Source organism: Symphodus melops, assembly GCF_947650265.1.
Source record: "Symphodus melops genome assembly, chromosome: 4".
Classification (NCBI taxonomy): Eukaryota; Metazoa; Chordata; class Actinopteri; order Labriformes; family Labridae; genus Symphodus; species Symphodus melops.
Window position 1 is genome coordinate 419,515 of NC_136694.1, and position 27,574 is coordinate 447,088.

General features: G+C 45.5%; 3 protein-coding genes across 3 annotated transcripts; all 3 read right to left on the minus strand.

Moving 5' to 3' along the window:
- Positions 1–629: 629 nt before the first annotated feature.
- Positions 630–16,666, minus strand: LOC306823059 (uncharacterized protein; the record flags this gene model as incomplete). Its single annotated transcript, XM_079342424.1, has 6 exons — positions 630–1,397; positions 3,833–3,982; positions 10,869–11,033; positions 11,235–11,987; positions 12,063–12,224; positions 16,601–16,666. The coding sequence occupies 6 exons, from the start codon at positions 16,664–16,666 to the stop codon at positions 630–632; spliced, it is 2,064 nt and encodes a 687-aa protein (XP_079198550.1).
- Positions 16,667–17,787: 1,121 nt separating this feature from the next.
- LOC306823024 (odorant receptor 131-2-like) lies at positions 17,788–22,156 on the minus strand (the record flags this gene model as incomplete). The annotated part of the gene is made up of 3 exons (XM_079342389.1): positions 22,094–22,156; positions 19,594–19,765; positions 17,788–18,555 (listed from the first exon to the last, which is right to left on the minus strand). The coding sequence occupies exons 2-3, from the start codon at positions 19,735–19,737 to the stop codon at positions 17,788–17,790; spliced, it is 912 nt and encodes a 303-aa protein (XP_079198515.1). The 5' UTR covers positions 19,738–19,765; positions 22,094–22,156.
- Positions 22,157–22,434: 278 nt separating this feature from the next.
- On the minus strand, positions 22,435–26,016 carry LOC306823025 (odorant receptor 131-2-like; the record flags this gene model as incomplete). The annotated part of the gene is made up of 2 exons (XM_079342390.1): positions 25,783–26,016; positions 22,435–23,202 (listed from the first exon to the last, which is right to left on the minus strand). Exons 1-2 carry the CDS (start codon positions 25,930–25,932, stop codon positions 22,435–22,437), a joined length of 918 nt encoding a protein of 305 aa, XP_079198516.1. The 5' UTR covers positions 25,933–26,016.
- Positions 26,017–27,574: the final 1,558 nt, after the last annotated feature.

Genomic DNA, 27,574 nt, shown 5'->3' on the forward strand with positions numbered 1-27,574 from the left:
AAAGTGCCCACAAGAAGAGAAATCAAGACACCACTGAGTAAAAACACAACAGGACAGAAACACGTAAATCTGTTCGCTCCTCAACATCAACCACGTTCGACTAAACCAATCCTTCAGTTTGAAGAGAATGATGTCTGAGCAAAGGGGCTCAACCAGGAGGACATGTTCAAGGATAGAAACACAAATCACATGTGACAGAAGAGTTATGAAAAATCCACATAAACAAGAAGACGTCAGTGTTTGTGTTTGAGGCAGGAGCGACATGAGAGAAGAGAAGCTGGTACTTACCCAGTGCATGCAGTAAGACGAGCACATCAACAACATGGCTTCAGTCAGTCTCTCACTTTATAAATGGTGTCTCACCATCCACTGTGAATATTACTGGACAAATCCTGCAGTGACGTCCCCCGTCTGTTCCTGCAGGGGGTTCACACCTGTCAATCAGGTCAGCTACACGCCTCACCATGGGAAACAAACTAAAACTAAAACTATTATGATTCATCTGAAAACACAAACCAGGAGGTTCTTTTATTGAGCAAAGACAAAAAGAAGAATATAAAGAAGCAGTCAAGAACACAATCTGATGTTTTTTTTTTTAATGATTTCATAACCAGTCGATAATCTGATGCTTACGGCGTGCTGACTTTACACAACAGATACCTCTTCAGATACTTTCTGAAAGTCTTGTCTCGTACGCCATAAATGATGGAGCTTATGGCGCGTGGAAGGATATGTATGATTATATAACAAGCGAACAGGGAGTCTGAGACGTTCTTGGGGAACCATTGCAGGAGAGCGGATGTCAACAGAGGATCTGCATACGTTGCCATACACAGCAGCAGCTGAAAACCGTGGAGAACGATGGTGTTTCTGGCCTTCTTAGCATCTTTGCTCGCTGCTTTAGCGGTGAACAGGATTCTAAAGTACGTGTAGAAGATAACAAGCCAAACCACCACCAGATACATGATGTAAGTAATGTCTCTTTTCTTGACGATGTGCGGATTTGGGAAGGCCGTTTCTCTGAGGCAGAACACTCGAGAGCTGAAGAAGTCCAGCGGCTCGGTGGCCAACGTGATGAAAAGATCAGGAAGGACAGACAACATGCTCGTGATCCAGATCAGACCGATCACAATCAAGGTTCTCCTGATGGTGCAGATCTGCACGTGGCGGAGCGGCATGCAGATGGCGATGTAGCACTCCACCGCCATGCAGGCCAGGTTGAGAGGCGTGTTCTCGGTGGTGAAGAGAGCCAGCAGCAAGAAGACACAACACATGGAGACATTTATTTTGTAGAGGGTGTAGCTGATGATGAACAGGATGACAGTCAGCATCACCTGGATCATGTCGTTGAGTACCAGGTGGAAAAACAGGATGTATCGAGGATTCATGTAGAAAATCTACAGAGTGAAAAGAAACAGACGAAGTGATGAGTAACACCAACATGTCAGAGGTAGATTTAGTGACTTGGGACTTCCCCAGACAAAGACATGAAGGAAACATGCTGTGTTGAAGAGAGAGCTGATGACGCAGATGTTCTACCAGTCTGTGGTGTTCAGCGTCCTCTTCTACGCAGTGGTGTGCTGGGGAGGAAGCTGCAAGAAGAGGGACGCAGCACGCCTGGACAGACTGGTGAGGAGGGCCGGCTCTGTGGTGGGTACAGAGCTGGACTCACTGGTGACAGTGGTAGAGAGGAGGACTCTGGACAAAATGCTCTCCATCATGGACAACACACACCACCCTCTGCACAGCACCTTCACCGGGCAGAGGAGCATGTTCAGCGAAAGACTGCTGTCACAGTCGTGCTCCACGGACAGACTCAAGAACTCTTTTGTCCCCCTGGCAATAAGACTGTACAACACTTCACTGTCACGGCAGGGAAGAAGCGCACGGTGATCCCTGGACTCTTTTTTCACTTTTTTCTCACTCCTCATCTGCACTGCTGACCTCAGAGTCAGCCCCCAGTTGGACACTTTAATGCATATTGATAGTCACTTTACTGAGCACTGGTCACTTTAAAGATAATCACCCTAATCATGTCTGGTTTCATCCTACTGTTGTGTTATGCTACATCTGTAAGGGTTGACATGATCACCCTAACTAGGTCAAGTTTCACTCTATTGTCTTCAACACTTAATGCTAATCTGCTCCTCAATAGTTGGGTACTTAACGATAATCACCTTAATCACTCCTGGTTTCAGGTTATTGTCTAGGACACTTAATGCAAATCACTGCTCCTTTAAGTTGGTGAGATCTATCTATCTATCTATCTATCTATCTATCTATCTATCTATCTATCTATCTATCTATCTATCTATCTATCTATCTATCTATCTATCTATCTATCTATCTATCTATCTATCTATTTATCTATCTATCTATCTATCTATCTATCTATCCTCTGTGATCAGTCAGCCAATCAGAGAGCTGCTCTCTTCCTGTGTGATCATGAAGGAAACCTGCTGTGTTGAAGCTTCTCTGACAACAATGCAGCAGCCAGTATGTCCTCCTTCTAACTTTAGATTCTGCTCCTGAATGCTCTGGATTTGATTGGACCAGAGAAGGTAGGCGGGGCTTTGAAGGCCGTTTTGGACGCCCCTGGGTTTGCCAGATATGAGAGCAGTTATCAGGTGAACAGGTGTTGCAGCGATGGAAGCGGGCAGTGGAACTGCTTCAGATAGAAGTGATTGTACCCGAGCTAAAAAGCCTCTGCATGTTTCTAATAAGCTCCAGCAGCAGAAAGCTGCTCAAACTAGGATCAATGTTGGAGATGCTTTTGAAACATAGAGAGAGGTTAGAACGCAGAAAGCTTTACAGACCCATGCAGAGCTGGCTAAACACTGAAGCTACAGTGTCCACCACATGCAGAGCTGGCTAAACACTGAAGCTACAGTGTCCACCACATGCAGAGCTGGCTAAACACTGAAGCTACAGTGTCTCTACATGCAGAGCTGGCTAAACACTGAAGCTACAGTGTCCACCACATGCAGAGCTGGCTAAACACTGAAGCTACAGTGTCCACCACATGCAGAGCTGGCTAAACACTGAAGCTACAGTGTCCACCACATGCAGAGCTGGCTAAACACTGAAGCTACGGTGTCCACCACATGCAGAGCTGGCTAAACACTGAAGCTACAGTGTCTCTACATGCAGAGCTGGCTAAACACTGAAGCTACAGTGTCCACCACATGCAGAGCTGGCTAAACACTGAAGCTACAGTGTCCACCACATGCAGAGCTGGCTAAACACTGAAGCTACAGTGTCTCTACATGCAGAGCTGGCTAAACACTGAAGCTACAGTGTCCACCACATGCAGAGCTGGCTAAACACTGAAGCTACAGTGTCTCTACATGCAGAGCTGGCTAAACACTGAAGCTACAGTGTCTTTCATCCTCAGTGGGACACATAGAAAAAAGATGCTGCTGCTTAGGAAAAAAAACACACGGTGGACATGGGGTTTAAATATATTATATTATATATCTATTCTATATGTTATAAGAGAGGTCGCCATCCTGGTCGACTGGTCATCACCAGTGCGTTGAGGCTATTTTGGGCGTGAAGCCCCAGACAGGAAATAGCCAACCTTTGCCTCATGGTTAAACCACCTTTGCTCTTCTGTTGCTGAGACTGGCTGTGTTCCTACCTCCTCATATGTTGATCTCCTCTTACATGTTAATAGAGAGGAAACAAAACGCTCCAGTTCAACACCACCATCACCCACTGGGACATCAAGCAGAATCATCCCCGCTCTGACAGAGTCAAAGTTTCAGGCTGATTGGCGTGGACGTCCTGCTTGTGTTGCTCGTGTTGTAGAGTGATGTGAAGAATGTCGTACCTGATGTTTGCGGAAGGTGTGTATGAGTCCCGCGTGGACGTAGTTGAGCGAGATACTGAGAACGACCACGATCACATTCTTGGTCACAGCTTTGGCGAGGGAGTCTCGGTACTCGATAACCACGGTCACGTTAGCAGACGACACGTTCATCTCTCACAGGTCTGCTGAAACAGGACAAAGTCTGGAGTCAGGTTTATGAAGGTCTCATTTAGTAACACGTGACATCCTCAGATGTGGTCACCACAATCTTAAAGGTCATTACAAGACTGTGATGTTTGTTTGTTACCATGGTAACAGAATAAGAAGTCCAAGGTCCCTTAGCTGACAGACAACCAGCCAATCACAGAGCTGACAGGTAGAGACAGACAACCAGCCAATCACAGAGCTGACAATAGACAACCAGCCAATCACAGAGCTGACAGGTAGAAACAGACAACCAGCCAATCACAGAGCTGACAGACAACCAGCATGTGATTGGACTGTGGGAGGAAGCCGGAGAGAACCCATGCTGTGCACGGGGAGAACATGCAGACTCCACACAGACAGGGATTCAAACCAGCAACCTCTTCACTATGAGGGGACAGAGCTAACCACTGCAGCGCCGTGCAGCCTGATAATGTTGATTCAAACCTTTATTTATTCTCATGAGCACGTCGAGGTTTCCCTCAGTCTGAGACTATGATCCAACAAAACGCCAAAGGTAGAGACAGACAACCAGCCAATCACAGAGCTGACAGACAATCAGCCAATCACAGAGCTGACAGACAACCAGACCTTTGAGACTATGATCCAACAAAACGCCAAAAACACAACAAACACTTCAAATCATCAGATCAGAGCGCTGAAAACCTGCAGCCCATGAGCAACTGTGTTCAAATCCAACCTGATCTTCAACTTTCTCTCCTCCACAACATGTCCTGTCTGTCTTCAGCCGTCCTCTCCAATAAAGACAAATAAATCAAAACAACAAAATAACAACAGACACATCGCAGTGTCACATTTTAACAGATAAACAGTCGACGATATTCTGCTTAAAACAGTCAACATTCAGAGAGAAGGCTGGTTCCATCTTCAAACACACACACACACACACACACACACACACACACACACACACGTGCATGCATGGTCAATAAATGTTTAAACACATAAAGAGATGAAGAGCGGTGAAGCTGCAGCACAGGCTCCTTCAGTAACTTCAACTGTTGTCTGAGCTGACTTTTAAACACCAGCACATCATGAGAAGTTCACAGTTCATTGTTGAGATCAATCAAAGTGATCACTGACATGAGTCTTAAGCTGTATAATCAGCCTCATGTCCTACGTCTGTGTTTCCATTTAGACTTTAAAACCAGACAAACAGAGAACTGCAGGCAGAGAGAAGCTGAACACCTTCCTCCTGTTCTCTGTGAGCGACTGTCAGAGGGTCGCTGTGTGGATCCACAGAGGCCTGATGAAGAAGAGGCTGAACACCTTCCTCCTGCTCTCTGTGAGTGACTGTCAGAGGGTCACTGTGTGGATCCACAGAGGCCTGATGAAGAAGAGGCTGCAGCTGAACACCTTCCTCCTGCTCTCTGTGAGCGACTGTCAGAGGGTCGCTGTGTGGATCCACAGAGGCCTGAAGAAGAAGAGGCTGCAGCTGAACACCTTCCTCCTGCTCTCTGTGAGCGACTGTCAGAGGGTCGCTGTGTGGATCCACAGAGGCCTGATGAAGAAGAAGAGGCTGAACACCTTCCTCCTGCTCTCTGTGAGTGACTGTCAGAGGGTCGCTGTGTGGATCCACAGAGGCCTGATGAAGAAGAGGCTGCAGCTGAACACCTTCCTCCTGCTCTCTGTGAGCGACTGTCAGAGGGTCACTGTGTGGATCCACAGAGGCCTGATGAAGAAGAGGCTGCAGCTGAACACCTTCCTCCTGCTCTCTGTGAGCGACTGTCAGAGGGTCACTGTGTGGATCCACAGAGGCCTGAAGAAGAAGAGGCTGCAGCTGAACACCTTCCTCCTGCTCTCTGCACATTTTACACTCAAACAGAAAACGCTCTTTAAAATCTAAAAGATAAAAATGTTCTGCCACAGATGAAAGCTGGAAAAGATACAAACAGGTGAAGTGTTAATAACTCACCAAGCATCACACACACACACACACACAGTCTGTGCAGGTCTGACCTGAGTGCATGCTGTCAAAGCCCAGAGACACAGCTTTATCTGCTTTATGTGCTTCTGTGTGCGCGTGTGTGTGTGTGCGTATCCATGTGTGTGCGTGTGTATGTACATGTGTATGGATGTGTGAGTGTGTGTATGGATGTGTGTGTGTGTATGGATGTGTGTGTGTGGATGTGTGAGTGTGCATGGATGTGTGTGTGGATGGATGTTCCCCACGAGGATGGCCTGCCCAGACCCCCCCCCAACCTATCCTATTCTTCTTTCTGCATCTTGTCCCATTTCAAGCCCAGCTCAGTTTATCAGATGGCTGTTCCGTCATGATCCGGGTCTGCTGAAGATTTCTGCCTGTTAAAAGGAATTTTTTTCTTGCCACGCTATGATGGATTCAGCTGGGCTCTTGTAATATAGCCATCAGTAAGGTAACTCCGGACCTTCAGGCATACAGGCCTTAGTCAGTTCAAGTGGACGGCCCGGAGGCCAAACAGACTCAGGGAAGAGTTCTGGGGGTTGGCCAGGAGGCCGAGCAGACACAGGAGAGAGTTCAGCTGGGCGGCCCGGAGGCCGAGCAGACACGGGAGAGAGTTCAGCTGGGCGGCCAGGAGGCCGAGCAGACACAGGAGAGGGTTCAGGTGGCCGATCAGACCTGGCAGACAGTTCAGGCGAGCAGCCGGGTGACCGGCCAGTGAAGGGCAGGACCTTCTCCAAGGGCCCAGGAGCCAGCCCGATCACAGACGAAGGAACGTCTGCTGTCGGCTGGACTGCCGAGGAGGAGACGTCAGGAGTCGGCCGGACCGCAGAGAAGGAGACATCAGGCGTCGGGAGGACGTCAGGCATCGACTCGACCGCCGAGGAAACGTCGGTGCCGGCCAAACCAGCGTGGAGACGTCGTCGGGCATCGGCCCGAATGCCGAGGGAACCTCAACTTGATGCCGACGGCGGTCAGCAGGCACGGGGACAGGAAGCTGACCACGCTCTCCCGGAACAGGGACAGGAAACAGACGGCACTCTGCCGGAGCTGGTGGCAGACAGCGCTCTGCCGGAACGGGGACAGGAAGCAGACAGCGCTCTGCCGGGACTGGTGGCAGACGGCGTTCTACAGGGACAGGAAGCAGACAGCGTGCTGCCGGAACAGGGACAGGAAGCAGACGGCGCTCTGCCGGGACTGGTGGCAGACGGCGTTCTACAGGGACAGGAAGCAGACAGCGCTCTGCCAGAACAGGGACAGGAAGCAGACGGCGCTCTGCCGGAACAGGGACAGGAAGCAGACGGCGCTCTGCCGGAACGGGGACAGGTAGCAGACAGCACTCCGCAGGCACAGGGACAGGAAGCAGATGGTGCTCTGCCGGGACTGGTGGCAGACGGCGTTCTACAGGGACAGGAAGCAGACGGCGCTCTGCCGGAACGGGGACAGGAGGCAGATGGCGCTCTGCCGGAACAGGGACAGGAAGCAGACGGCGCTCTGCCGGAACAGGGACAGGAAGCAGACGGCGCTCTGCCGGAACAGGGACAGGAAGCAGACGGCGCTCTGCCGGAACAGGGACAGGAAGCAGAGGCTCTGAGGCACCATGAGGCTGAAGCCTGGACTGAGGCCTGAGTTCTACTTTGGGCCGAGGCTCGGATTGAGGCCTTGTGGAGCACAAAGGTAGAGTCACTGCTGGGCTAGGCAACCGGGAGCCATGGCGGCCTCTCTTCCTTGGGCCTCCGCGGTTCCCAGTAAAAATGGCCAGGCGGGTGCCAGTCCATGGAGACTGCTCAGAAGAAGCAGTGCTCCGGGCCAAACGGAAAATATTTTGAAAGTAAAGTATTTTAGAAACACCGTCCATAGAATCAAAATCTTCTGCTGGGTCCATTACTGGTCGGTTCATTCTGTCACGTTCCGGGTAGGAAACAGGGAGGGGAGGACCCAAGTCCCCAATAACCAATAATCTATTTTAACAAAAAGGCAAAAACAAAAACTTACTTAGAAAAACCAAAATCCAAAAACCAGGAGGCGAAAACACAGGGAGCAGGGAGAAGCAGCAACCAAAGACGACGACATACGAAAGACACTGACAATGACAATGAACCGACCAGAAACTGAGGCAAACACAGAAACTAAATGGACATGGGGTAATCAGACGCAGGTGAGACTAACGAGACAGGTGAGGAACATCAGGGTCATCAGAAAGGCAGGAAACACAAGGAACAAAGAACACAAGACCAGAACACTGAGGACAAGTACAAAGTAAAACCCAACACTGACACCACCACCAAAACCAGATCTACAAAATAAAACAGGAAACACCAAAGACTAGACTTAAAACACAAGACAGGAAATAAACTAACAGGCAACATAGGAGGACACAAGGATACAGGGAAACACACTGAAGACTAAAGTAAACCACACTAGGAACATAGATACACAGAACACGAGGGAAATAATGAACTGAAACAGGATTAAATACAGAATAAAAACCAAACCATGACAACAATGAGCATGTTTACCTGCTCTGTCGTTAATGTTAACAGACAAACAGGAAGCTCCTTTACCTGCTCTGTCGTTAATGTTAACAGACAAACAGGAAGCTCCTTTACCTGCTCTGTCATTAATGTTAACAGACAAACAGGAAGCTCCTTTACCTGCTCTGTCTTTAATGTTAACAGACAAACAGGAAGCTCCTTTACCTGCTTTTATAAAGTGTCTCCAGATAACGCCTGTTATGAATTGACGCTATATAAATAAAGATTGATTGATTGATTGATTGATTGATGTGTGTGTGTGTATGGATGTGTGTATGGATGTGTGTGTATTGGTGTGTGTGTGTATGTGTGTGTGTGTGTGTGTGTGTGTGTGTGTGTATGTATGTGTGTGTGTATGTATGTGTGTGTATTGGTGTGTGCATGGATGTGAGAACCCTACCAGTAGTCTGCACCTCTGTCCACCTCCTGTCTCCGTGGCGTTTCTAAAAATCCAAAACATTCCCACAATCTTTGGTTTCAGTTTGGCTCGTGGTAAATTGAGAATCTCAACTATGCTTTTAGTTTTGAATTGGAACATGGCTTCTACTGCAGCCTATTGGCTTTATCATGAACTGCACCACAGGTGTTGTGTCTTTAAAAAATGTAGCTGACAGGTGGTAGATTGACAGGTGGGCGCCATGTAACAGTTTGTCAGGAAGCTTAAAACCCGCCTCAGCTCTCAGCCTGTCGTTAGCTTGACTCAAAGTTAGCCTGAGACAGCATTTCCAGCACGGAGACCGCCATCCATGGGACTCCAGCGCCCCCTTCAGGGATACACGGGTGATGTCACCCAGGCTTCAAACATTCATATTTCTATGGTTCAGACCTGATTTGAACCTGTTTACGACGAAATGCCATCGTAGAGATCCCATCAAGACAGGGTGAACTGGAAGCATGACTCAGCACAGTACCTAGCTTAGTCTTACTCATATGCTGACATTTCTGTTTCCATTCATCATCTTTAAACTGGACTGTTCACCTGTTAAATGGAGGTCTGTCTACCAGTCAGATGGAGTTCATGTTTGCTATCATCCACTCTCTAAACCCTTTGTCTGCTTGTTTGAGGTAAAGGAGAAATGTTTTACAAATAGCTGTAAATAAATACCAACGTTATCTTTACTAAAACTTTATTCATCGGTTTTCATACATCCAACAATTTTACTGCACAGGTTATCCAGCCTTAAGACAAACAGACTTAAAGTCCAGTTCACTGATTTTGCTCCTATTGAAGCCCGTACAAACTCACTGCATTTATTTGGCATAACTTCCTGTTTTGTTTTTTTCATCCAGACCCGTTTTTGTCATGCCATTCAGCCTTAGGATGGAAACACACAAGAAGGTTTTAGGACTTCACAAAGGTCAGGGGGCGTGTCTTCATTCAAGGTCCGTCGTATTCCATTTTTTTTGTGTTGTCGCTGCGATTACATTATTGGTCCCGATAGAGTTGGAGGTCTGGAATTGTGAATATCAAACATGTCTGATATTTAGGATTACTGGATCAGACTGCAAGGACTCCCCACCGACCTGGAGAGGGCAAGCCACCTTTTTCCGGTCGAGAACCATGGCCCCAGATTTAGAGGTGCTGATCCTCATTCCAGCCGCCTCACAACCGGCAGTGAACCGTCCCAATGAGCGCTGGAGGTCCAGGTTTGATGGAGCCAACAGGATCACATCATCCGTAAAAAGCAGAGACGAGATCCTGTGCTCTCCACACCGGACCCCCTCCGGCCCCTGGCTGCGTCTAGAAATTCTGTCCATAAAAGTAATGAACAGAACCGGTGACAAAGGGCAGCCCTGCCGGAGGCCAACGCGCACCGGGAACAGGTCCATCCTTAGCAAAGGATCCCGGACCCCATACTCTTGGAGCACCCCCAACAGGACGCCACGGGGGACACAGTTGAATGCCTTCTTCAGATCCACAAAGCACATGTGGACTGGTTGGGCGAACTCCCATGAACCCTCGAGCACCCGCTGGAGAGTGTAGAGCTGGTCCAGTGTTCCACGGCCAGGACGAAAACCGCATTGTTCCAGCTTGGATCTGAGGTTCGACTAAGGCCGTATCCTCCTCTCCAGTACCCTGGAATAGACTTTCCCAGGGAGGCTGAGGAGTGTGATTCCCCGGTAGTTGGAACACACCCTCCGATCCCCCTACTTGAAAAGAGGGACCACCACCCCGGTCTGCCAGTCCAGAGGCACTGTCCCCGACCTCCACGCGATGATACAGAGACGTGTCAACCATGACAGCTCCTGCACATCCAGAGACTTAAGATACTGTCTGTTGTTGTTATTATTTTGTATTTATTTGCATTGTGTTTTTAATTCAATGTAAAGTGTCGAGTGCTATGAAAGGCGCTGTGAAATAAAATTTAGTGAGTACTGGGTTCTTGTTCACGAGTGGGAAGAGGATGGAGCTTGAGGTCAACAGACGGATCGGTGCAGCGTCCGCAGTCATATGGTCGCTGTATTGGTCCGTCGTGATGAAGAAGGAGCCTAGCCGAAAGGGGAAGCTCTCGATTTGCGAGGGAAGTCTGGGCATCTCTGCCTAGACAGCGGCCCCTGAGACCGGCACTGGATAAGCGGCAGAAAATGGATGGATGGATGGTCAGACCACCTCCGACGGAATGCTGACTGCCTCAAGTGGACACTCGAGGAACTGCAGCGTATTTCATGACTGTCTTGACTTTCAGTTGTGGAGGTTGTCGCTGGGTTTGGACTCAGTCCAGGGTTTAATGCTTGTTCTCACTGTGCAGAGGAGATACTTCATTAAATGCTGTCGAAACATCTGATCTAGAAGGCCGTACACGATGGGACTGATGAACCGGGGAAGGACCTGGATGATGATGTCGGACGCAAAGACTACATGTATATAATGTTTATGAAACCAGCTCAACAGAGACCTGCTGATCAGATTGTAAACATATGTGAGAATAGACAACAGCAGCTGGAAACCATGGAGCAGGATTGTATTCCTGGCCTTCTTTGCATCTCCATCAGTGGATTTAGCTGCTGTGAAGATCATCACATACGTGTAGAAGAGTGTGAGCCAAACACCAATCAGGTAGACTGTGTAGCAGATGTCCTTCTTCTGCACGTATATGGGGTGTCTGAAGACAGAATGAGTGTCACAGAATAGAACAGAATGAAACACCTGCACGGGCTCCGTTGCGAGGAAGATAAAGACGTCGGGCAGTGCAGAGACGGCGCTCAGGGCCCAAATCCCACCAATCAGAACACAAGTTCTTTTGACCGTACACAGCTCAGCGTGCCTCAGAGGTAAACACACAGCAATGTAGCACTCCATCGCCATGACGGCTAAGTTGAGCGGAGTGTTGAGAGTGGTGAAGACGGCCAGCGTGATGAGGAGGAAGCAAAGTGAAGCATTGATTCTATAGAAGATATAACTGAAGACAAACAGGCTGATTGTTGTCGTGAGCTGGATCATATCGTTCACCACCAGGTGGACGAACAGGATGTAACGAGGATTCGTGTTTAAAACCTGAAGGAGAGAAGAAGACATTCTGTAATAAAGCTGAAGCTGGTTTCAGGGGTTAAATCACAGAAACATTCTGACCTGCTGCTTCCTGAAGGTGTGGATCATGTAGCTGATGGTTTCACCCAGAACTAAAATGATCATATTTTTGGCCACAGCTTTGCTGTAAGAGTCTCGATAACTCACAGCACCTGTCACGTTGCGGACGTCAGATGAGGCGTTCATGGAGTTCATCTGACGCCTCTGTTGGAGACAGATCAACATTTAAAGGTTATATTTCGGTGCATGCTGTAGCTCTAAACCTCAAACACAACATACTGGAACTGGAAACAGGACTCAAACGTTTTATTTTCTCTTCAGGCTTTCCGTCCCTAAAAAGTTACAGTACTGTTACTGTACTGTACATGGATGTGACGTGAGCAGCTCAGACCACAGTTTTGCGTTTTCAACCTATTTGGCGAGAATGCAACGGTGGATTTATCTTTTTTGCATTCCTAACCCCAGAAAATCCCCCCGCTGTCGAAACAAAAGGCACATCTGATACAATATTTTGTCTCCCCCAGAAATGTTGTTGTGTAAAGCCAGCCTCAGTCCAGAGTCCAAACATTACAGACATTACTTTGGGCCTGATGTACTAAACGTTTGCTTGTATTAAAACGTGTGCAAACTTGATACCACCAGCCAAAACATGCATCAGATCTACTAACAGGGTGCAGTGAGGATTACATCTTTCTTGTGAGCAAAACAACACGTATTGTCCCTTTAGTACGTTTGCCTTAATGAATGTGCAACATGAGGCCTTTTTGCCTCAGTGTGCAAAATACTGGGAGGAGAAAATACAAAGAAGTTAAGTTAGTACACACAGTGTGATTTACCAAGCCAGGCAAACATTGCGGTGATTGTGACTTTCTAAATTTAACCCTTTACAGGAAACTCATTGAAATACTTTGAAATTCAAAAATTCAACCTCACAGTGTTATTCAGGGACATAACAGAACTTTATTTCTGTTACAACATTTTTCAAAAAAATGAAAGCGTAATAAACATTTACAAAGTTACCATATTTGGTTCAAATGCCACAATAGCAGGATCAGTGACGTAGGGTGATCTCTTCTGATTGGCTGAGTTAGGATCACATGCTTCTCGACCTCACTGAGGTGCAGAAGGGTGACCATATGTAATGTTTGGGTTAACACTTAACGTGCTAATCCAGGAGCACAATCTGTTTCCCTCTTCTCACCAACATTTTAAACTGAGCATTTCCTTTTTCTCGGGTTGCACGTTTTACAAAGACATCTATGTCCGATCAGACACAGCGCTGGTCTTGGCAATAGTCCGAGTGTTGCACCTGAGCGCCGTGCCACAGCTCGCACTTCCTGCGCAATGTTTGACAATTCATTCGAAAAACGAAGGACAGAAAAGAGAGGCCACGTTTAATGCCGAGGTTTTCTGATAAGCCAAATGTTATTTTTGTTATACTCAGATTTATCTGCTAAAACTCGAAAATTCTATACAGTCACTTGCCTCTCTCACGTGGACTTTAGTACTCTTTAATTAGGATCTCAGTAAATCAGGCCCTTAGTGTTGTACAATAAAAGTCTGACAGATAAATTAAACTTGAGTTGAACTCTGTCAGATGTGATCTGTTGCTGCTCTCTGACCTCGGCAGAATAAACTCTAAGATAATCCAGTCTGTCTCACGATTTCCAGCAGAAACCTCCCCAGGATGAACTTTAAAGAGTTTCCATCAATGTTCCTTAAAAAGCAGACCATCTAAGTTCAGAATGAAAGTTTCACACAACAATCTAACAACAGATAATTCTCCTGAAAGTAGCAAAGATTCATTAGACTGATGCTGAGATCACAGCTAACACACACGATCAGTTGTTGAATTCACAACATCTGGTGAATCAAACTTAAACTCTGTGAACAAGAGGAGGCCCCACGATTCGATATCTTCTCCATACTTGAATCACGATTCTACATATTGTGAGATAACTTTTCCAAACGCTTTTTATGTCCACAAGATGAATCAAAATCCAGAAGTGTTTTGTCAGTGGAGCCCACAGACTGCTGTGATCCAAGTCAAACCCTGTAAACGGCTGCCTGCTACCATGAAGGGTCTGTGTACAGGTGAGAAAGTGTGACAGAGTTTACCTTTAAGTCTAACATTTAAAAACAGGATCTGCACGACGTGTTGAGTTCTTATCAAGACAGTGAGACTGGCTAACGGTGTCTGATTCAATAAATCTGTTTCCATAAAGAGCGACCGTGTGCCCGAGCGTCGTCACTGCCTTTCAGTTGTTCCCCCTCCTCCGATCTGCACACCTGTCACACACTCAGGTGTGTCATGATTCTAGAAACGTGCTGAATTTAAGAACTCAGAACAGAAGTGTTGTGTTAAAGCAGTTAACACCACACACAGTTTAAAGAATAAAACAGCAGAGACCACAGTACAAAGAGTAAACAGCATTATGACAGCGAGCAGCTGTTTTAACTGTCCTACCTGAGACGCCGTCTGTGAGGCTCCACTTTCAGAAGTCTGATGGCTTTTTATGAGGAGGCTGCAAGAGTTCTGTAGACTGGCAGAGTCTGCATCACTGTGACATCCAGAAACATCCAGTGAACTCAACTTATTCATCAGAGGCCTGTCAGTCAGCCATAACACTACTTTACCATCAGTGTGTGAATGTGTATGAATGGATGAGTTAATACTGATGGACTCTGCAGCAGCCTCTACCATCAGTGTGTGAATGTGTATGAATGGATGAGTTCATACTGATGGACTCTTTACTCTGCAGCAGCCTCTACCATCAGTGTGTGAATGTGTGTGAATGGATGACTTCATACTGATGGACTCTTTACTCTGCAGCAGCCTCTACCATCAGTGTGTGAATGTGTATGAATGGATGAGTTCATACTGATGGACTCTGCAGCAGCCTCTACCGTCAGTGTGTGAATGTGTATGAATGGATGAGTTCATACTGATGGACTCTTTACTCTGCAGCAGCCTCTACCATCAGTGTGTGAATGTGTATGAATGGATGAGTTAATACTGATGGACTCTGCAGCAGCCTCTACCATCAGTGTGTGAATGTGTATGAATGGATGAGTTAACACTGATGGACTCTGCAGCAGCCTCTACCATCAGTGTGTGAATGTGTCTGAATGGATGAGTTCATACTGATGGACTCTGCAGCAGCCTCTACCATCAGTGTGTGAATGTGTATGAATGGATGAGTTCATACTGATGGACTCTGCAGCAGCCTCTACCATCAGTGTGTGAATGTGTATGAATGGATGAGTTAATACTGATGGACTCTGCAGCAGCCTCTACCATCAGTGTGTGAATGTGTATGAATGGATGAGTTAATACTGATGGACTCTTCACTCTGCAGCAGCCTCTACCATCAGTGTGTGAATGTGTATGAATGGATGAGTTCATACTGTAACGAATATTTTTCATCTGATCAGATCCAAGAGGAGCCTGACGGTCCTCTGGAGAGGCCGGAGGCCCTTATCTTCACTCTCCGCCAGATGTCCTCACACAACTCAACTTTATGATCCTCCTCCCTCTCTGCTTTCGACAAGACCCTCAGTTTGAACCCTTCAAACCTGAAATCATAAAGGCTATAGCATCTCATGTAAACATTTTCAAAGGGCTTCATTACGCAGAAAACATATGGAACCACATTTTTCTTCCTTCTTTAATAAATCGTATTGACACTTGGAAAACACTTCTGCCACGAACCTCTGATTTGCAAGACAACTTAATCTCCCCCTAAGGAATGTCTGAACTTGGACTGAACCCCATTAAAATGAGGGGAGACTATATGCTCTCATTTTCAGATGTATGTTAACCAACATGTATGTTTCATTTTCAGATGTATAATCTTTCTAAGGACATTTCAACTAACGCTGTCTTTCAGGCCAGACTCAGATCGGACAATCTATCACGAAGCTATTAAACAATTGGGTTATCGTTTGAAGTCACTGCGTCTGTTCAAAGATTGTCATGGAGCACCAGTGCCATCTAGTGGTTCTTTTAAATCAATGTTTTATTCAACAGACAAGACATCAATTCTACGCTTGAAAGTTGTTGCATTCATGGTCTGATATTAGGTTTCGTTTCAGTTTCATGTCTGTACATGTTGTTTCATTGTTTACATAGAATTAAGAACTCTGGTGTGGTGTTTTGTTTACGTTACTTTAGTTGCAGAACTTTAGAGTCATGTTTCAGCCCGCCCAGAGACACATCATCCGAAAGGGGCGTGGTATCCTCAACACTCTATTAAAAAGGCCGTGCAGCCGTCATATCGTTGGCTGGTTCCCGTAATTTCGCTTTAAATTTTTGTGGAATTCGTAAGTTTTTCTTTTGTTCTACACTCTGACTTTTGTTCGAGATATATGATTTTTGGACTTAGTACTTCTTGTTTGCTTCAATATTTACACGTTTAAGGGACATCCTATTGAGGCTCGGCGCAGCTTCGAACTGAAAGTTTCGTTTGGACAATATTTTTGGATTTTTATCTCCAAGCAATTGACTCAAAACAACTCGTTACTTTAACTACTGGATCGGCCAATCCAGTGGGCAAGTTGACGATCGTTTATCATCAAACCGTTTTTGGACATTCATCCGAGCTGGGGAAAGCTGACGGAACGCACTGAGGCACCTCTGGGTTCATCGCTAAATCGACTCCGACCTGTTCACTAAGGTGGACCACGGGCTGTAAAACTGGACAGAATCTTCTCAGAAATCCCTTCTCCAAATTACAGTACCACTGGGCGGACTCGTTTTTCAGCGAATACAGTAAGATATTCAACAGTTGGTTGTTACTCAGGAACAAGTGTCGAGAGTGTCCTTCGTTTGAAATCTTCCCCCTGGCTCCATCCACCGTAATATAGTTCCACCCTCTTCTTTTATAATTTTTTCATTTTTGTTTTCGTTCAATAAAATTCTGATCCGAATCTAGTTAATAGTTTTGGTTAGACAGACGTAAACAACACCATACTGAATTGAATAAAAATAGTATCTGTCATCTCTGGTTTTTCATATATATATATATATATCTGATGCTCCTTTGAGATCGTTCATTTCTTTGTTCATCCTTGTTCATTAAAATTAATCACGTATAAAATTCAAAGGTGTGTTCGTGTTTGATTCACAGTGGTTGAACGTTTTGAGAATTCATTACTTAGATTGAGATTGATTAAAATTAATAAATCCATAAATTTATCGATTTTTCATAACTAATAATTTTATTAATTTTCCATAATTAATGAAATGTTTTCCTGGTGAGCCAGGTGGTGCCCTTCTTCTTACGAGGTGTGTTAATCTATTTAACACGTAATATTAATGATTATTTTCCGCAACAATACTGATGGACTCTTTACTCTGCAGCAGCCTCTACCATCAGTGTGTAAATGTGTATGAATGGATGAGTTTATACTGATGGACTCTTTACTCTGCAGCAGCCTCTACCATCAGTGTGTGAATGTGTATGAATGGATGAGTTAATACTGATGGACTCTGCAGCAGCCTCTACCATCAGTGTGTGAATGTGTATGAATGGATGAGTTCATACTGATGGACTCTGCAGCAGCCTCTACCATCAGTGTGTGAATGGATGAGTTAATACTGAGGTATTTAGATTTGAGATTGTGGTATCCTTTTGTTTCTAAACGTTACATGATGAGCACGTTAGTTGAAGAATAGTGGAGTTAATGAAGAGAAGGAGTGAGAGTTGTGCAAAGTTTTACTTTATTATTAGGAAATACCTCCTTACTTTTTGTAAGTTCTGAAAGGTTATCGGATGGTGACTTTACAAAACAGATACCTTTTCAGGTACCTCCGGAAAGTGTTGTCTCGTACACCGTAAATTATTGGACTAATGGATCTGGGCAGGATTTGCACAATAACATAGTAAGCAAAGAGACTGTCTGTATAGTTTTGAGGAAAACGTTGCCTGAGAAAAGATAATAATGGAGGGCCAATATATTTTCCCATACCCAGCAGCAGCTGGAACCCGTGCAGAAGGATGGTGTTTCTGGCCTTGTTAGCATCTTTGCTAGCTGTTTTTGCCGTGAACAGAATCCTACAATACGTGTAGGAGATAGTGATCCAGACTGCAGCTAGAAGCAGTGAATGTACGACATCTCTCTTCTTAACTAAGAGCGGATTTGGAAAGGCCACTACTCTGAGGCAGAACACTCGGGAGCTGAAGAAGTCCAGCGGCTCGGTTGCCAACGTGACGAACAGATCAGGAAGAACAGACAACATGCTCGTGATCCAGATCAGACCGATCAGAATCAAGGTTTTCCTGATGGTGCAGATCTGCACGTGGCGGAGCGGCATGCAGATGGCGATGTAGCACTCCACCGCCATGCAGGCCAGGTTGAGAGGTGTGTTCTCGGTGGCGAAGAGAGTTAGCAGGATTATGACCCAACAGACGGGGACATATATTCTGTAGATAGTGTAGCTGATGATGAACAGGATTACAGTCAGCGTCACCTGGATGGTGTCATTGACCACCAAGTGAATGAAGAGGATGTATCGAGGGTTTCTGTAGAAGATCTGAGGGAGAGAAGCAAAATACATCTGTGAAGGTTCCAGTCTTTGACGCCATGGTAGTTCACAGTTACATCCAAGAGACAACGGGACCTGGTTCAAGATTCAACCAGGTCCAGTTAGCTTTTGGTTTTTGACTTTGAACAACCATAAAATGTGCAAGTGGAAGGTTAAGGAAATGGGAGAAGCCTCACTTTTAGTACACAAAGGCATATATATGGTAACTCTTAACGGACTACAGTACCCAACTTTAACACAACATATCACCTTCACAGATTCTCTTCCCACAGATAACATGTGCCTAATGTTGCCATGGTTGGTTTGGACCAGTAGAGGGCTCCAGTGGGTTTGTACTCTGGTCGGATGAGCGGTTTTGTCATCCCAGGCCTCGTGACCACCTAGCCTTTGTTTTTCTGAGTGCCAGCGTCTTTTTAAAATGGCTTTCTATGAGGGGAGAACGTTCACAGAAGCAGACGGGCGGCCCAGAGAAAAAGCACAACAACACGTGCTCAAGGTGAAAATCGTCCAACCTTTCATAAAGGCGCTGTTGAGGTCACTGCTAACTACTGATCGTGTGTTGGACCCACAACCTCCTCGCTTTCTTCTCAGTGCATAAACGCTTCATGTGAGCGTTCATGAACACACAGCCAAGGCTTTTCTACAGACGCAGGTGGACACGGGGCTTAAAATGTTTCCTCTCAGCTCCTCAGTGATCTATAAAGCTGTTGACTTTGTAAGCTAACAAACTGCTGTTAAAAAGCCACTATGGCGCAAGCTAACACTAGCATACTTGGACTGGCAGCGTTTTAAATTTGGTCTGCAGTAGCCATTTTAAACACTAGCATAACAGCATAACAAATATTTTAAAACTGAAAATAATGTCATTTTAATCGTGAGTAAAAACACTGAAATCAAATTTCAGCGTTTAATCCAGATGTTAAAAAATGAATTATTTAACAGCTCAAATAATAACGCATCCTGACACACATTTTAAAGACCCTGACCCTCCAACAGTGAAACGGTTTAACCCGGCCGCGGTCATACCTGGTGTTTGCTGAAGGTGTAAAAGAGGCTGGCATTGATGTAGTTGATGGAGATCCCCAGAAACACGATGATCACGTTCTTGGCGACGGCTTTAGAGAGAGAATCTTGATACCGAACGACCACCGTTGTGTTGGCCAATGACATGATCAGCTCAAATATTACAAAGTCCTTCCTAGAAAGGAGAGAGCATCATATTAGTTTAATGATGTTCGTAATCAATGTCATAACACTGAATTTATCAGGTCACAATTTAAAGGAGTGGTATGTAAGTCTGACACCTGGAGTTTAAAATGGGTACTGCAGTCTAAACATTGTCGAGAGCTGCAGCATCCTGTCCCGTATTAGACAGCAGCCTCTACCATCAGTGTGTGAATGTGTGTGAATGGATGAGTTAATACTGATGGACTCTTTACTCTGCAGCAGCCTCTACCATCAGTGTGTGAATGTGTCTGAATGGATGAGTTAATACTGATGGACTCTTTACTCTGCAGCAGCCTCTACCATCAGTGTGTGAATGTGTGTGAATGGATGAGTTAATACTGATGGACTCTTTACTCTGCAGCAGCCTCTACCATCAGTGTGTGAATGTGTATGAATGGATGAGTTCATACTGATGGACTCTGCAGCAGCCTCTACCATCAGTGTGTGAATGTGTCTGAATGGATGAGTTCATACTGATGGACTCTGCAGCAGCCTCTACCATCAGTGTGTGAATGTGTAGGTGTGACCTGTGGTGTAAAAGACCTTTGAGTCATCAGAAGTATAGAACAGAAATATAAAAATCTATTCTCCATTTTAACAGACTTGCAGGACAAGAAAACGTTTTACTTCATAGTATAATGTCTCCCTTTATAGTTTTTTATATTGTTTATTTAAAACACAAATTATGTTGCTCTTCTATTTGTAAACTATTTACTTTTTGGTAGAGTTGAGAAGTGTTGTGCTGTCCTACCTGTGCAAATGGCCATAAACATGAACATGTAATCTAAGCTACCTTCTCTGGTCCAATCAGATCCAGAGCATTCAGGAGCAGAATCTAAAGTTAGAAGGAGGACATACTGGCTGCTGCATTGTTGTCAGAGAAGCTTCAACACAGCAGGTTTCCTTCATGATCACAGAGGAAGAGAGCAGCTCTCTGATTGGCTGACTGATCACAGAGGAAGAGAGCGTCATCATCTCTCTCCACAGCTCAATTAAAGAGGATTAAACAACACTTAATTCCAGAAATGGGCTTTGAAGAAAACTTGATTTTCTCACAGAACATGGAAGACAACATGAGCAGACGTGTTCCCCTCCTCACTCGTCTTATTAACATCAACAAAGCATCAACAGAGAAGTGTGCACGTCTGCGTTTTCATGATAATGAAGGGCTCCATGTGCCATTATCCCACTATCACTTTATTATGTAGTACATACACTTGGCTTTATAGTCAAATATTATATTTATTACTGCATTATAGTTCTGTTATATCTGTTCATTACATATATGCATCATGTCTGATCACATCTTAGTCTGATCACTGTCCACTTATATCTGTTTCTGCACTACAGTTCTGTTTATACCTGTTTACATCATATACACCTGTTCACGTCTGTTTACATCATGTCTGTTTACATCATGTCTGTTTACATCATGTCTGTTTACATCATGTCTGTTTACATGTTTGCTTTACATGCGTGTCCTTTTACTGTCCTCTGAATCTAACTCTGTAGTTTGTGTTGAACTTGTACAAACATCTAGACACTTGACTCTCTGCTCTTCCTTCTATCTAACTCTGTGATTTTATATTCTAACTTTGTACTAACACTCTTAAAACTTATTCTTCTTTGACACTTTATTCTTTGTTGACTCTTATCTTGGTTAAAGGTTTTAGCATAGCTGCACTGTCGTTCATTTACTGCTCTGTGTGCTCTTGAATTTCCCCCCACGGACAAATGAAGTTGTTTGAATTTGAATTATGAGACATGTTGTAACATTAGTAATAAGCTGGTGAGCCACTGTGTGGTATGTACAGGCTGGATTACTGATTCACATCACACAGCTCACAGCTTCACTCATAACACAAGTCAGTGATATTCAGAAGCTCAGAATCAAACATTTCCCCTCCTTAGAGCCAGCTGTCAGTCACAGCCTGACCAAAGACAAACTCTGTGATTAATGTGAGGGAGAAGCTTCAGAGCGTGGAGCTGTCAGCAAGACACACAACTCATGAAAGTGCCCACAAGAAGAGAAATCAAGACATCACTGAGTAAAAACACAACAGGACAGAAACACGTAAATCTGTTCGCTCCTCAACATCAACCACGTTCGACTAAACCAATCCTTCAGTTTGAAGAGAATGATGTCTGAGCAAAGGGGCTCAACCAGGAGGACATGTTCAAGGATAGAAACACAAATCACATGTGACAGAAGAGTTATGAAAAATCCACATAAACAAGAAGACGTCAGTGTTTGTGTTTGAGGCAGGAGCGACATGAGAGAAGAGAAGCTGGTACTTACCCAGTGCATGCAGTAAGACGAGCACAGCAACAACATGGCTTCAGTCAGTCTCTCACTTTATAAATGGTGTCTCACCATCCACTGTGAATATTACTGGACAAATCCTGCAGTGACGTCCCCCGTCTGTTCCTGCAGGGGGTTCACACCTGTCAATCAGGTCAGCTACACGCCTCACCATGGGAAACAAACTAAAACTAAAACTATTATGATTCATCTGAAAACACAAACCAGGAAGTTCTTTTATTGAGCAAAGACAAAAAGAAGAATATAAAGAAGCAGTCAAGAACACAATCTGATGTTTTTTTTTTTAATGATTTCATAACCAGTCGATAATCTGATGCTTACGGCGTGCTGACTTTACACAACAGATACCTCTTCAGATACTTTCTGAAAGTCTTGTCTCGTACGCCATAAATGATGGAGCTTATGGCGCGTGGAAGGATATGTATGATTATATAACAAGCGAACAGGGAGTCTGAGACGTTCTTGGGGAACCATTGCAGGAGAGCGGATGTCAACAGAGGATCTGCATACGTTGCCATACACAGCAGCAGCTGAAAACCGTGGAGAACGATGGTGTTTCTGGCCTTCTTAGCATCTTTGCTCGCTGCTTTAGCGGTGAACAGGATTCTAAAGTACGTGTAGAAGATAACAAGCCAAACCACCACCAGATACATGATGTAAGTAATGTCTCTTTTCTTGACGATGTGCGGATTTGGGAAGGCCGTTTCTCTGAGGCAGAACACTCGAGAGCTGAAGAAGTCCAGCGGCTCGGTGGCCAACGTGATGAAAAGATCAGGAAGGACAGACAACATGCTCGTGATCCAGATCAGACCGATCACAATCAAGGTTCTCCTGATGGTGCAGATCTGCACGTGGCGGAGCGGCATGCAGATGGCGATGTAGCACTCCACCGCCATGCAGGCCAGGTTGAGAGGCGTGTTCTCGGTGGTGAAGAGAGCCAGCAGCAAGAAGACACAACACATGGAGACATTTATTTTGTAGAGGGTGTAGCTGATGATGAACAGGATGACAGTCAGCATCACCTGGATCATGTCGTTGAGTACCAGGTGGAAAAACAGGATGTATCGAGGATTCATGTAGAAAATCTACAGAGTGAAAAGAAACAGACGAAGTGATGAGTAACACCAACATGTCAGAGGTAGATTTAGTGACTTGGGACTTCCCCAGACAAAGACATGAAGGAAACATGCTGTGTTGAAGAGAGAGCTGATGACGCAGATGTTCTACCAGTCTGTGGTGTTCAGCGTCCTCTTCTACGCAGTGGTGTGCTGGGGAGGAAGCTGCAAGAAGAGGGACGCAGCACGCCTGGACAGACTGGTGAGGAGGGCCGGCTCTGTGGTGGGTACAGAGCTGGACTCACTGGTGACAGTGGTAGAGAGGAGGACTCTGGACAAAATGCTCTCCATCATGGACAACACACACCACCCTCTGCACAGCACCTTCACCGGGCAGAGGAGCATGTTCAGCGAAAGACTGCTGTCACAGTCGTGCTCCACGGACAGACTCAAGAACTCTTTTGTCCCCCTATAGGCCATCAGACTGTACAACACTTCACTGTCACGGCAGGGAAGAAGCGCACGGTGATCCCTGGACTCTTTTTTCACTTTTTTCTCACTCCTCATCTGCACTGCTGACCTCAGAGTCAGCCCCCAGTTGGACACTTTAATGCATATTGATAGTCACTTTACTGAGCACTGGTCACTTTAAAGATAATCACCCTAATCATGTCTGGTTTCATCCTACTGTTGTGTTATGCTACATCTGTAAGGGTTGACATGATCACCCTAACTAGGTCAAGTTTCACTCTATTGTCTTCAACACTTAATGCTAATCTGCCCCTCAATAGTTGGGTACTTAACGATAATCACCTTAATCACTCCTGGTTTCAGGTTATTGTCTAGGACACTTAATGCAAATCACTGCTCCTTTAAGTTGGTGAGATCTATCTATCTATCTATCTATCTATCTATCTATCTATCTATCTATCTATCTATCTATCTATCTATCTATCTATCTATCTATCTATCTATCTATCTATCTATCTATCTATCTATCTATCTATCTATCTATCTATTTATCTATCTATCTATCTATCTATCTATCTATCCTCTGTGATCAGTCAGCCAATCAGAGAGCTGCTCTCTTCCTGTGTGATCATGAAGGAAACCTGCTGTGTTGAAGCTTCTCTGACAACAATGCAGCAGCCAGTATGTCCTCCTTCTAACTTTAGATTCTGCTCCTGAATGCTCTGGATTTGATTGGACCAGAGAAGGTAGGCGGGGCTTTGAAGGCCGTTTTGGACGCCCCTGGGTTTGCCAGATATGAGAGCAGTTATCAGGTGAACAGGTGTTGCAGCGATGGAAGCGGGCAGTGGAACTGCTTCAGATAGAAGTGATTGTACCCGAGCTAAAAAGCCTCTGCATGTTTCTAATAAGCTCCAGCAGCAGAAAGCTGCTCAAACTAGGATCAATGTTGGAGATGCTTTTGAAACATAGAGAGAGGTTAGAACGCAGAAAGCTTTACAGACCCATGCAGAGCTGGCTAAACACTGAAGCTACAGTGTCCACCACATGCAGAGCTGGCTAAACACTGAAGCTACAGTGTCCACCACATGCAGAGCTGGCTAAACACTGAAGCTACAGTGTCTCTACATGCAGAGCTGGCTAAACACTGAAGCTACAGTGTCCACCACATGCAGAGCTGGCTAAACACTGAAGCTACAGTGTCCACCACATGCAGAGCTGGCTAAACACTGAAGCTACAGTGTCTCTACATGCAGAGCTGGCTAAACACTGAAGCTACAGTGTCCACCACATGCAGAGCTGGCTAAACACTGAAGCTACAGTGTCCACCACATGCAGAGCTGGCTAAACACTGAAGCTACAGTGTCCACCACATGCAGAGCTGGCTAAACACTGAAGCTACGGTGTCCACCACATGCAGAGCTGGCTAAACACTGAAGCTACAGTGTCTCTACATGCAGAGCTGGCTAAACACTGAAGCTACAGTGTCCACCACATGCAGAGCTGGCTAAACACTGAAGCTACAGTGTCCACCACATGCAGAGCTGGCTAAACACTGAAGCTACAGTGTCTCTACATGCAGAGCTGGCTAAACACTGAAGCTACAGTGTCCACCACATGCAGAGCTGGCTAAACACTGAAGCTACAGTGTCTCTACATGCAGAGCTGGCTAAACACTGAAGCTACAGTGTCTTTCATCCTCAGTGGGACACATAGAAAAAAGATGCTGCTGCTTAGGAAAAAAAACACACGGTGGACATGGGGTTTAAATATATTATATTATATATCTATTCTATATGTTATAAGAGAGGTCGCCATCCTGGTCGACTGGTCATCACCAGTGCGTTGAGGCTATTTTGGGCGTGAAGCCCCAGACAGGAAATAGCCAACCTTTGCCTCATGGTTAAACCACCTTTGCTCTTCTGTTGCTGAGACTGGCTGTGTTCCTACCTCCTCATATGTTGATCTCCTCTTACATGTTAATAGAGAGGAAACAAAACGCTCCAGTTCAACACCACCATCACCCACTGGGACATCAAGCAGAATCATCCCCGCTCTGACAGAGTCAAAGTTTCAGGCTGATTGGCGTGGACGTCCTGCTTGTGTTGCTCGTGTTGTAGAGTGATGTGAAGAATGTCGTACCTGATGTTTGCGGAAGGTGTGTATGAGTCCCGCGTGGACGTAGTTGAGCGAGATACTGAGAACGACCACGATCACATTCTTGGTCACAGCTTTGGCGAGGGAGTCTCGGTACTCGATAACCACGGTCACGTTAGCAGACGACACGTTCATCTCTCACAGGTCTGCTGAAACAGGACAAAGTCTGGAGTCAGGTTTATGAAGGTCTCATTTAGTAACACGTGACATCCTCAGATGTGGTCACCACAATCTTAAAGGTCATTACAAGACTGTGATGTTTGTTTGTTACCATGGTAACAGAATAAGAAGTCCAAGGTCCCTTAGCTGACAGACAACCAGCCAATCACAGAGCTGACAGGTAGAGACAGACAACCAGCCAATCACAGAGCTGACAATAGACAACCAGCCAATCACAGAGCTGACAGGTAGAAACAGACAACCAGCCAATCACAGAGCTGACAGACAACCAGCATGTGATTGGACTGTGGGAGGAAGCCGGAGAGAACCCATGCTGTGCACGGGGAGAACATGCAGACTCCACACAGACAGGGATTCAAACCAGCAACCTCTTCACTATGAGGGGACAGAGCTAACCACTGCAGCGCCGTGCAGCCTGATAATGTTGATTCAAACCTTTATTTATTCTCATGAGCACGTCGAGGTTTCCCTCAGTCTGAGACTATGATCCAACAAAACGCCAAAGGTAGAGACAGACAACCAGCCAATCACAGAGCTGACAGACAATCAGCCAATCACAGAGCTGACAGACAACCAGACCTTTGAGACTATGATCCAACAAAACGCCAAAAACACAACAAACACTTCAAATCATCAGATCAGAGCGCTGAAAACCTGCAGCCCATGAGCAACTGTGTTCAAATCCAACCTCATCTTCAACTTTCTCTCCTCCACAACATGTCCTGTCTGTCTTCAGCCGTCCTCTCCAATAAAGACAAATAAATCAAAACAACAAAATAACAACAGACACATCGCAGTGTCACATTTTAACAGATAAACAGTCGACGATATTCTGCTTAAAACAGTCAACATTCAGAGAGAAGGCTGGTTCCATCTTCAAACACACACACACACACACACACACACACGCACACACACACACACACACACGTGCATGCATGGTCAATAAATGTTTAAACACATAAAGAGATGAAGAGCGGTGAAGCTGCAGCACAGGCTCCTTCAGTAACTTCAACTGTTGTCTGAGCTGACTTTTAAACACCAGCACATCATGAGAAGTTCACAGTTCATTGGTGAGATCAATCAAAGTGATCACTGACATGAGTCTTAAGCTGTATAATCAGCCTCATGTCCTACGTCTGTGTTTCCATTTAGACTTTAAAACCAGACAAACAGAGAACTGCAGGCAGAGAGAAGCTGAACACCTTCCTCCTGTTCTCTGTGAGCGACTGTCAGAGGGTCGCTGTGTGGATCCACAGAGGCCTGATGAAGAAGAGGCTGAACACCTTCCTCCTGCTCTCTGTGAGTGACTGTCAGAGGGTCGCTGTGTGGATCCACAGAGGCCTGATGAAGAAGAGGCTGCAGCTGAACACCTTCCTCCTGCTCTCTGCACATTTTACACTCAAACAGAAAACGCTCTTTAAAATCTAAAAGATAAAAATGTTCTGCCACAGATGAAAGCTGGAAAAGATACAAACAGGTGAAGTGTTAATAACTCACCAAGCATCACACACACACACACACACACACAGTCTGTGCAGGTCTGACCTGAGTGCATGCTGTCAAAGCCCAGAGACACAGCTTTATCTGTTTTATG